The 12228-nt window shown below is 39.9% G+C and overlaps 1 protein-coding gene across 1 annotated transcript in view; it reads right to left on the bottom strand.

Annotated features, from left to right (window-relative positions):
* LOC127364194 (dapper 1-like) overlaps positions 1–11350 on the bottom strand; it is a 31703-nt gene extending 20353 nt beyond the window's left edge. Inside the window, exons 1-2 of the mRNA XM_051401557.1 lie at positions 11061–11350; positions 10170–10754 (exon numbers count right to left, since the gene is read on the bottom strand). Coding sequence (XP_051257517.1) covers positions 10170–10460 — 291 coding nt within the window. The 5' untranslated portion in view covers positions 10461–10754; positions 11061–11350. The remainder of the gene's footprint in view (positions 1–10169; positions 10755–11060) is intronic.
* Between the last annotated feature and the right edge of the window lie 878 nt (positions 11351–12228).

Below are 12228 nucleotides of genomic sequence, written 5' to 3'. Positions count from 1 at the left end.
ATTAAACATCCGTGGGTGCAGCTCAGGTTTCATAGCAAGGTTAAGGAGGCAGTTGGCAGCTGTTGTTGTGACCTAAACAGTCATTTCAACCTGAACCACTGCAGCACAGTCGGAGGCGGTGGAGGCCTGGTACTGTATCTGCTGAAAGCTGCCAGCTAAAGCTCAGCACCAGCTCTGTCCAGGATCCACTCAGGGACTGTTTGTCAGAGTTTATCAGAGCCACATGGAGTTGTTTTTCCTCAATCCACTGAAATTAGTTGATCCTTTATAGGAAAAATATATTGATTACCACAGGAAATCTCCTTCAATGTGCTGGAGAGATCAGTCATTTTCTTTCTCTTGATTAAAACCAGACAGTGAACACATACTGGGGGCTTACTGTCGGATGTAGAAGTGTTAAAGCCTGGTTTGTTTTGCATTAAAGAAAGCAGTGCCACCTATATGTAAAAGGTTGGCAACAAGAATATAGGAGACACCTTTAGCACCTTGGCCAATTCATAGAATCAGTTGCAGGCGATAGCTTCAATATGCTATTGAGTAACAGAAACTAGAAATAAAGAAGAAAATGTAAAGACAGTAATAGTGGTCGACCAGTATTGGTTTTTCAATGGCTGATGCCGATATTTAGAGAGCAGGGCATATTTCCATCTTTACAATCTAATCTACATGTTCATCTTAGCCAGTAACATGTTGATTCGGATGGAATATTTTATGAATTTGTGAAGTAGAAAAATACATTGGATTATGCTGTAGAGTTCAGAATGTGACATGAACATATTTAAGGGAGAGAGGGTACAGTATGTCTACATCATTCAATTGCATTATTCTATAGATTATAACATAACATATATTTAACACTAGCCAGTGACAGTTATATTAGATTAGCTGTCATTAGGATGGAAGAAACATGTTAACATTTAGAAAAGTTGATGGTGGCTTGGGAAATTTAGGTTTACAGCTGGATGTATAAGACTTTCACCACCTTCCCAGAACTTACAAGAAGCAGCGCTAACATAGTTCCACAGCAGCGAAAACGACGATACTATTGAAATCGCAATTTGACTAAGTGCAATATACAAATCGCAGAACCTGCACATTTTTGATAAAGGTATGAGAAACAGTATTATAATGAAGTACTGTAGTGCTGGAGAGTCTTCTTCTCAAGATGTGAGAAAATGTGTTTGTTTGGTACAGACTCCAACAAATGTCACATCATCAGAATTGTTTTTTCAGTAACAATTAGATTTGTGATGCAAAAATGATTATTCCCCCTAATCGTGGATCATGTTGCAATCGTGATATTATAACAAAATAATCGTAATATATTTTTTTTACCATATGGTTCAGCCCTATTATCAGCCCACAAATACTCTATTTGAATTTGTTTGTTTACTTGAAACAACAAGCCACAGAAGGAACACCAAGATCTATATCAAGAAATGTGAGAAACAGCGTATAGTAGAGGTGGGCGATATATATCGTTTGCGATAACATCGTCGTTGTTTTGACGATGTGCAAATTTCCATTATCGAGTATTTAAATTACTTCGCCAAAAATATTGAAACGCATGTGGAAACTCCTCACATCCACTTAGTACACGGTGCAGCAACGCTCTCTATAGCATGGCAGGACTCCGTCACACGACTAGTGGGCCTACATGATCACATGACGTGATCACATGACCTCTCGCTAGCATCCTCCTTGCAGTTTAGCAGCGCGTTATGATGGTAGAGAGAAAATGCAAGCACCTCCAGTCCCTGAAGCTACCGGTACTTCAGATGATTTAGTGCCGAGACGTGGGTCTACTTCTCCGGCATGGAAATGGTTTAGTTTCGAAAATACTTTTTTAGCGCAACGCTCAGCTTCAAGTTGAAATCTGTTCAACTTTTAACACCGTTGGGCGCTCGGAAAATGAGTTTTTTAGCGCTCAGCACTAAAAACGCGTTTGGTGGACACAAGCCCTAACTCAGACAATTCCAATCACATTTTAAAGAATATCGACTGAGTATCGTTATCGCCAAAATCCCCAAAAATAACGAGATATTATTTTTTGCCCATATTGCCCACCCCTAGCGTATAGTGCCTAATTATTGAAAAAAAGTCACTACAATAGCCATTTTCTTTTTGCACATGGATTGAATTGTGCTGTAACAGATCTATGTCTGTGCTGTATTGCATTTGTTACTCTGTAACTGCTACTGGATGCTTTATGATGAGTCTTCAGAGAAGTTGTTGTTGCTTACATTATGTGGATCAGGTGGTTAATCCTCGGGATCAACTATGTTTACTTGAAGATGTTTACATAGGTAACACTGTCAGAGCAAACTGTTCTGAATAAAGAATGTGTGTGAGCAATAACACAGAGTCCTGGTAGTGGTGTGCACTGACCCATTTTCCGAACAGTCTGCAGGCCCATTTTCAGTTGGAATTATATAGGTTTCATTTAAGTTCCTTAAGGTTACATTCTTCTTAGTGCTCCCAACCATAGCAAGGATTTCTGACAATGAATTATTTGCCAGACTTTTTCATCTGTCTTGTCTGAATATCTGTAATCTCCAGTGAGGATCACAGTGGAAAGAAGCTTTTGGTTTATTTTAATTGTATGATGGGATTGCATGACCTTCACCTCAACAGCAATGTTAGAATGGTTTGTCATAAGAGTCTTGAGTCATACACCACCAAACTCACTTCCTTTTGTGAATAGACAGACTTCTCACATTTACCCTCCAAACAGTACACTTATATTCTCACTGGAACAAGTTGCCCTGAATTTTTAATGAATTATACAAATATATATATATATATTTAAATACTTTTGCAATTTTCACATTCTCCCCACAATTTCATTGCAAAAAAAGGCCTAAACACATTGCAGCATGCAGTGCATTTTTGTTTAGAAAAGCTGCCTTGAAACCAATTTTAGCCTGCAACAATCCCAAAAAAGCTTGCAAAATCCTGGAGGGACTGAATAGCTTGCAACGTTTATATTGATATTTCCATTTTGGTGCTATTAATGTGGCTGTGTGTCCCGAGCAGAGAGCATTTTTTTCCCTTGACGCCCCTGAAGCTGCAGAGGTGTGACTTAAAACAACCAAGTGGTAGTTTTTGTTTTGGAGACCTCACAAGTGACAACCCCCCCCGGTCCCATCTCTTTGCCCCACCAGGAGCTTTAACAGCAGCTACTGTGTTTGTGCAACACAGCAAGGTGCGAAACCTAAGCAAGACACATCCATTACAGCTGAGAATGTTTGTGTTTGGCTTCAATGACAATTTGGCCAAACAGCTGCAGAAGTCTCCCCTAGAGATTTACACTATGCACAAACACACACACTGTAAACACATCCCACCATACCAAATGTACACATGCACTCAGTGTAGGGAAGCCACAGTGTTCCACTGTACAGAGTGTTCTGTTGTTAAGAGCTAGTTTAACACAAGAACTTGTTTGAAGTGGGGCTGTGTGACGTACTTATCCATAGTGAGTGTGTTACATATAGCCCTTTTTCATACACATGTGCTGGCTTGGCTTGACTCGGTTTGACTCCAGCCCAGTGTGGCAGGGAGAGGACAGGCAGGTAGAGCCGCTATAGTCAGTAAACCTGGCCACCTTCCACCCTGCAGTGTGTAGCCTTGTTTTTAATGAAGAACAGCCTCTAACTAAGCTTGTCTAATTCAGTGATGCACATTTCCTCTACGGCACTACGGCATTACTGGGACTCTTCTCCAAACAAGGTGCACACTGACCTATGCAGATAATACGCTGTCTATCGGCTGTGGCTCAGAGGCAGAGTGGGTCGTTCCTTAATAATCGGCTCATGTCGAAGTATCCTTGCGCAAGATACTGAACCCCAAATTGCTCCCGATGCCGTGCATTGGTGTGTGAATGTGTATGAATGAGTTAGTTTCTGTTCGATGGACTTTGCCACCACTGGGTGAATGTGTGTGAAAGGGTGAATGTGGCACGTAGTGTGAAAGCGCTTTGAGTGGTCAGAAGACTAGAAAGGCGCTATACAAGTACAGGTCCATTTACCATTTACCATCTATACATTCCCTTTTCAAAAAACCTGTAACTATCCCTTTAAAAAAAGCAACTTTACACTTAATCCTGTTTACACTGACCTGCCTCCATTATCACTTTAATATCAACCTGTGGCTGTACTGATTCTGATTCTGGGAATAGGAGCCTAAGAACCAGTTCTCAACCACATAATAAAAATAATATTCACTTTGAGAAACAAATCTCACTAGTACTTTCACAATGAAAAAATAAATGTTTAACAATAAACAAATATACCTTCACAAAGGTAATTAAAGTTGCAGCAGGTAACTTTTATAAAAAATTACCTTTTGTCATATTTGCTGACATTTCAGGGGGCGGCTGTGGTGCAGAGGCAGAGCGGGTTGTCCCCTAATCGGAAGGTTGTTGGTTCGATCCTCGGCTCCTGGTGACACGTGTCGAAGCATCCTTGACCAAGATACTGAACCCCGAATTGCTCCTGATGCCGTGCATCGGTGTGTGAATGTGTGCGAATGCATTCGTTTCTGAATGTGTGTGAAAGGGTGAATGTGGCACGTGGTTTGAGTGGTCGGAAGACTAGCATTTTAACCATTTACCATTACCATTTCACTATATCCTGACAGTAGTACATGATTGGTTGTTTTTGTTCAGGCCCGGTGGATTCTTGCAACTGCCATTAGGAGCACTAGGAGGAGCCAGAGGAACCTGTTTTTCTTTCACAGAAAGTTTCTGTCAGGATATAGTGAAAGTTTCAGCAAATGTGATAAAAATATTTTTTATAAACATTACCCACTGCATCTTTAAGGGGGTTTCAATTAAAATAAATTAATAAACAAAGCTGGAAGCAGATTACTGATATGATTATCATAGTTGTGATCTGAGTATGCAGAGCATGCACACACGCGCACACACGTTTTGAGTCTACATTTCAACGTGCCTCTCATTATACCCTTGACGTCCAGGAGGCCTGCTTCCCCAGCTGCTGTCAGCCGTCACATGGCTGTCAGCAGCTCCTGCTCAGCAATAAGTACACACACTCTCTCTCATACATACACAAACATACATTCTTTCTCTGCCTGGCTCTTTTTTTCTTGTTTTTATCTCTGTCCCTTTGCCTCATCCCATCCACACTCACACACTCACAGGCTCAGAGGAACAGGTAGTGAATACAGAATATCTAACTTAACATATAGGTTACAAGTATTAAAGGACAATTCCGGCTCAAAATGAACATGGGGTTAATAACACATGTGTACCGAGTTGGTCCGTTCTCTGGGATATGGGGCACAGAGTAAAGTGAAAAGAAATCACTATTTATCATATCATATCAACAAGGGGAAAAAAATGATCCAATGGTGTATCAGCCCAGATCCTATACACACTAAGTGTGTGCCCACATACGTGCCAAAAATGTGCTCCAAAAGAATCTGGTTGTTTACCTTTGGGAATAATCCTAAGATGATGGAGACTTCATGGAAGTCACATACCATCAGAACAACACTGATTAACTCTGCTTCTTGATATTTGTAATTTAGCCAGCTTCCTCAGAAACAAAAGATGAACAAGAGGGGCTAATAGATTCATAACAGTCAGTCAGGTCCACTGAGGACAGTCGCAGAGGAACAAGATAGTGAAGAGGAACAGCAAGAGCTGAAAAACACAGAGCATCATGGAAAACACATTGTTTAACACGTCTAAAGCAGGATCTGCCCATAGAGATGAAATCATTAAGGATCTGCAGTTGCATTTGAAAATCTGAAGCTGGCCTTGGAGTGCCTCGGAAACAACTGGCGTCTCAGAGGGAGCGTAACACCCTGATGACCAGTCAGATCCTGTTCCAGACTGTCTGACTGCAGCTACTTACAACTTTTATGACCAGAAGTAGATCTGGCAGCTTCAAGTTTTTAAAAAGTCAAAATGATTTTATCAGGGTGCAGTGATTTCCTGGAGTCTGCGCTGGTTGCCTGGCAACGACAATAAAATTCCAAGAAGTCATTGTGCTGGCCAATGGTCTCTACAAAATAGTTCCATCACATTACTCCCTCTAGAATCACAACTTTTTCACGTTTTTACATTTGTGTCTGTGTGTGGATTAAAGAAACAATATACGAGTTAGAGGTGTTGGTGGCCGGAGCCAGGCTAGCTGTTTCCCCCTGCTTCTAGTCTTTATGCTAAGCTAATCGCTGACTAGTTCCATATACCTCAATCTGCTTCTTTAAAGCAATATGTTTATAGGTTTACAAATAACATTTGTAGTTCTCAGCATCACAGTTGGCAGCCACCATTATGGAACCTCTCTATTAGTTTTGCATGATAAAAGGGCACATTTGCCTGGTTCTGTATATAAACTAGTCTGGAAACAACTGTTCACTGTCTGAAAATGTTCACTGTGGAGCAAACAGTTCCAACCATCACACATTTAAAAAAAAGTTAAAGGTCCAGTGTGTAACATTTAGGAGGATCTATTGGCAGGAATTGAATATAATATAACATATAACTATGGTTTCATTAGTGTATAATAAGAATCACTGTGTTTTTCTTACCTTAGAATGATCTAATTTTATCTAGAGAGTGAGTGGGCCCTCTTCTACAGAGGCCACCATTTTCAACCTCCATGTTTCTACTGTAGCCTAGAATAGACAAAACAAAACAAACACTGGATCTAGAAAGGCTCTTTCACATTTTCCCAGTCTTGTGGCCACCGCAACTTCTTCTACACACTTGGAATGGCTGTTGAAATCAGCTATTACCCTGTAAATGCCTAATCCTTCAAACTGTAATGCACTTTAATGAGCACCACTTGCTTGATTTAAGCTACAACAGTTAATTGAAGTGTAATTTCCTATACATCAATTTATCTACAGTATATAAAGCTCCTCAACTTATTTATTGATGACTAAATGATTTAAGGTTGGCAGAATTTAATTCAGATATTTTGCACCTTTTAAACTGAATAAACTACAAACAATGATCAAGGTTATTATTTAAAAATATTAACTTTGTGACTTTTTGAATTGTTTCAAGGAATTCTTGTGGTTGTCTGACTGTCTTTATTGTTTCTTGTCTGATGCTTGTCCAGCTGTATTCAAGGGGAATTCATTCTCCCTTGAAATCCTTGAAGTGCCTCTTCCTAATAGAAAAAAGAATAGGATGCAGGATGAAATCACTGGCGATGACATAGTGCTGGACAATATACCAGATGAACCGGTATACCGGTTTTAATTTCCTGTACACTATACATTTTTTCATATACTGCCATACTGTTGCATAGCTCAAACAGCTGCTGTAACTCATTTGTTTTTTGTGCAATAGAACATTTTAGAAATCTCTGAGTATTTCATGCGAGTTTATAGAGTTCATACAACTATTTTAAAATATTCTGTTTTGAAAAGGAAGCAGTGTTAAAGTTGTTGGCAAATCTTTTTAATTTTTAAGTTCTGTTTTTACTACTTGGCAGTTTGCACAATAAAAATGGTTTAGTGATAAAAGCCTTCAGTATATACACGATGACAGCCACCATAAACTTATATAAAGGCTCTGTCTTGCAAAAAACTAAATACAGAAATATACTGTGAAACAGATACAGGTACATTTGAAGTAATTAAGTGTAATTAATGTGCTTTAATCCTCTCTAAAAAAAAAAAACTCAGTTAATGATGATTGGAGGTCAGTTGTTTTGTACTTCTGCTTTTTAGATTTGTTTGTAATTTTTCTGTGAAATGTGCTGCAATTGAAATGTGTCTCAACATTTCCACTGGAGGCATTCACATGTCATCACTGAAGGAATTCCCGTCATCCCAAGCATCTATCAGTCTACACTAACAACCCTGTGACCGTGCAGACGGACTTAACGCCAATGAATTAGACACCTTGTGTCACGGTTTACGGATTAAAGAACAGTCTATTAAAGGGTGGGAAAATACTCACAAGCAGCAGTTTCTATGAACGATATCACTTGAATCTTAGTGTTACAATGCCTTCTCTAGCTTACTTTCATACTGTAGTACTTTATACACTGTTATACTACATTGGGCAGGGCTGTTATCACATGTAGAATTTTCCAAATTCTTGATACATTTGAAAAGTCATAAGATCGGTCAGAGTACATGTTTTTCTCTACGGTAAACCTCTGTGTTTTTTGTTTCTATAGACTTCTACTACCAATGAGAGACTGAGTCATTACGAAATCTCAGTAAAAAGCATTATGGTGCACTTGTGATACTGATAATATTTATTTGTCAATAGTCATCTTGCTTCATATGGACAGTCCTACATTGCTTACTATTATAGTCATTGGGAAGGGGTCAGTTCAACTTTGTATCTGCTGCACCCCTTCTGAGGAACACATTTGTCTCACTACTGCACAAAGCTGATATACTGCAGGCTCTCCGGCTTTGTAGGAAACTGAAGATATGTCAGATAGTCTTTCACACAAGTTAGTTCACTCCAGAAACAACTGATTTCATGCAGGATCAAAATTGCAAGAGGAAATGTCATATTCTTGGTTCTGTAAAGTCCCCCTCCAGTCAGAAATCAGTTTTTCTTTTTGTTCCTACAGTGTGATGTTTGAATGCTGTCTGTGCAGAGTTTGGCGTTAGAAGGATGTTTTCACATTCATCTGCTGAAAGTGTAAAGTTTCTCTGTGTTCATTGAAAATCAGATTATAAGGGGCCATACATAGACTTTTTATCCAGTCTGAAGCCACATTTTTACCATCCACTATTTAGATCTTGCTGCTTTTTAACTCTGGATTTCAAGCAGATGAAGGATTTTAGTCATCGGACATCTGGATCTTAAGTTATCAGAGAAACAAGCTGAGCTAACGTTAGCAGCAGCTTGACTCGCAGCCCCACCGTGACATCCTTTGTCTGCCCAACAGCGTGGGAGAAACAGTGATTTTTAAGGTGGAACTGCTTTAGCGGTTTTAATCAGCGGGTCTGTTTGTTTCGGAGAGGAGACCTCTGTGGATAATTGGGGTCCGGTAGAAACCCCCTGACCTCCTGAACCATGTACACTGAAGGAATCCTAATCGGGAGACTGAAATGACGGCAATGGTGGTGAAGATAACAACTGCCATGATTCCACACTGATTCACGTGACCAAACTTTATCTTTTGTTATTGTTTTGAGGTGAGAGGCCCCCTAGCAGTAGAAATTACATTTTATATGTTGAAGTTCATCCATGCTTTTAGGTTGCATATGTCATTCAGTGCTACAGTCTGATATTATCTTCCAATTTTGTTAAAAATGTGTCATTAAATGCAACATATTTGCCACCTGCCTGAGCATACAAATTGTTTATGAGGCCTTTCTTGTATATTCTGAAGCATCATCTGCTGAGGACATATTTAAAGATAGGACAGATTTAAAACAGGCCATATAGGGAGTAGCTGCCATAAAATAGGTTGTTTTTTGATTGCTTTTCTTTCAGACATAGAAAAATCAGTTCACTCAAAGATGATGGAGATTTTGGAATCTAACAGTCTGAAATGGCTGGGTGCAATCTAGACCAAATCTAAAAGAGTGCAACGTTCCTCATGAAAAACAATGACTTCCACTATTATGTAATTATTTTGTTCCATTCAAGTGATAATTCATCCAAGTTCAGGGGACAGATATGTCTGGATAATCCATTGTGTTCAGCATGTGGATAAAGTAAGGCTCCCTTTGCCCTTAAATGGTAGCGTGTGCCTTTAGGGGCCCTCCTGACTTTGCATTTTCATAACTGCACACTGAGGTCAGTGACAGGCTTTAGGGGATGTTCTTCTCTTTTAATTTCCACATACATTCAGTGGTTGGTAATCTAATCCAGTAGTTACTGCAGGAAGTGTCCGGGGACCTCTAGGGCTCAGAGACTCAAAAATGGTTCAAAGTGTGTACAATACCTTAAAGTCAGAAAGGAAATATGGAAATCCTCCACTCCACCTCTCTGCCTGCAGCAGAAGTGTGGGCCAAGTCATATCTGACAACAAAAACCTGATAAGACCAAACCTGATTAAGTAAGGGTTCTGATAATAGACATGGGGCCCTTCATATGCAAAGTTTTAGAAACAGAGCCCATGGCGCACGCTACAGCTCCACAAACTGTCCTTTACAGCAGAAAACAAGCCAGACAAAGATTATACCAAAAAACCACAATGAGACGAACTTACAGTCTGGAGCCTGCGGCTGTAGTCATCCGAGGCGTTGCTTTTCGGCGCGTCCAGGGCGCAACGCGCCGACCGAAGAGCTCCCCAAGGCGGGCGCCCGGGAACCGGAGAGTCCCCGAGGCAAAGAGCGCTCAGCACCCGGCATTCCTGCCTCTGTTTGAGCAGCTCCAGCTCACATAAGCCGGCAAGGCTGGCCTCCAGCCGCTCCTTGTTCCGACTGCGCTCCGCTTTCATGGGCAGAGAGAAGGCTGGGAATATGACTCCAAAAGAGCCCGGTAGCTCCTGTAAAGACATCCCGTTCTCTCCTTCTCCTCACGTTTCCTGACAAAGGGAAGCTAAATAAATCCGCAGAAAACTTGACTCACACTTCTTGTTCTCTGGGTACCTATAGTGGAGCGGCATCGGCTGTAGGAACTCTGCACCGATGTCGGACTCGGACCCATTCCCCTCCTCTCGCCTGCGCAGCGCTGTGCAGTATCTCTTGGACAGCTGTTGGTGGAGCCTGTGAGGGCAGGCAGCCTTTTGTTGGCCCTGCAGACACCCACAACCGTCTGAGGACACTCACTCATTAATGCTAAACTCAATCAACTGAAAAGAAGAAAGAGAATAAAAATGAAAGACTAACCCTCATGATGTCATAGCAGAGTGATAAAGGAAATGATGTAATAAGATAGGCTTGTGGCGGTCATTAGTGAAATTCTAATGTGTTTACTGTCATTAATAAAAGTATTTATGCATCAAAAACTGTATTCCAGTATTGCTCATAGTAACATTATAGTCACATGCTGCTGCTGTATAAACTTTAGCTATATGTGAGGGGATATGCATTCTATGCATACAAAATATAGTTAGGGTATTCTACATACCGTATATACATACACAGTCCGTACATACCTGTGGAAGATGATTTATTCACCCTGCTGGTATACACTGACCAGGACATGATGGTAAACTTTCACTGATGTGAACAATAAACAACAAATGCAACTTTTCCTACATTTTGGGGAAGTCATCAGCAGGGTGTGTGGATTGTAAGCTAAGCGCGCCACCCAGTGGCAATGAGTGTGGACGGCTCACAGCGGCTTATATTTACAGTAACTGCACTGTAAGTGTAAGTTCATTTTAAAAAACATTCTTGATCAAGTGGCTTTAGTAATTTTATGTGACAATGACTTTAATAAATCCCTAGTAAAAAAGTTATCAATCAGGAATGTTAATGTAACTTATAAAACCAATTTAGTGCCACTTAAAATTACAAATAAAAGCAGCTCAATCAAGAATATTTTTTACAAAAAAAATTAAGTAAATGTGACTTAAAAATTATGATGTAATAAGTTTCATAATTTTGTTCTGTTGTTAAATGAACTTATCTGGTTTTACAGTGTGGATGACAATACACTTACATGTTGTTTTGCTAGGACTGAAAATAACAGGAGTTTTTAGCATCTTTGTAGCAAATCTATGAAATGTAGCCACATGGTATCAATAACAGCTGAGAATCTTTCAGATGTTTACCAAAACCTTTGAGAAAACATAACATCTAAGAAATAATTTAAGTAACAGGACTGAGAATGAAATGTGGACTAAATATCAGGTCTCTGTCCTCTAAAGCTGTTTTAGTGAATGAATTAATATCAGATTATAATATTGATATACTTTGTCTTACTGAGACCTGGTTGTCCCACGAGGAGTATGTTAGCCTAAATGTCTAAATTTAGTCCCTCCGAAATTGATAATCTTGTTATTAGTGCTACAGGCTCACTACGATCAACATTAGATTCTATCGTTCCTATAAAAAGGAAATTATTAAAACCTAGGAAACTAGCACCGTGGTACAACCACCAAACCCGCCAATTGAAGCAAACAAGGAATCAATTTGGCATGAAAATCTTAAAACCTATAGAAAGGCCCTCTGTAATGCCAGAGGAGCCTATTATTCAGCACTAATAGAAGAAAATAAGAACAACCCCAGGTTCCTCTTCAGCACTGTAGCCAGGCTGACAGAGAGTCACAGCTCTATTGAGCCATGTATCCCCATAAACTTAAGTAGCAATGACTTCAT

The sequence above is a fragment of the Dicentrarchus labrax genome, unplaced genomic scaffold (assembly GCF_905237075.1).
Source record: "Dicentrarchus labrax unplaced genomic scaffold, dlabrax2021, whole genome shotgun sequence".
NCBI lineage: Eukaryota > Metazoa > Chordata > Actinopteri > Moronidae > Dicentrarchus > Dicentrarchus labrax.
The sequence above is the reverse complement of the archived record's forward strand: the minus strand, read 5'-3'. Positions and strand labels throughout refer to the sequence as shown.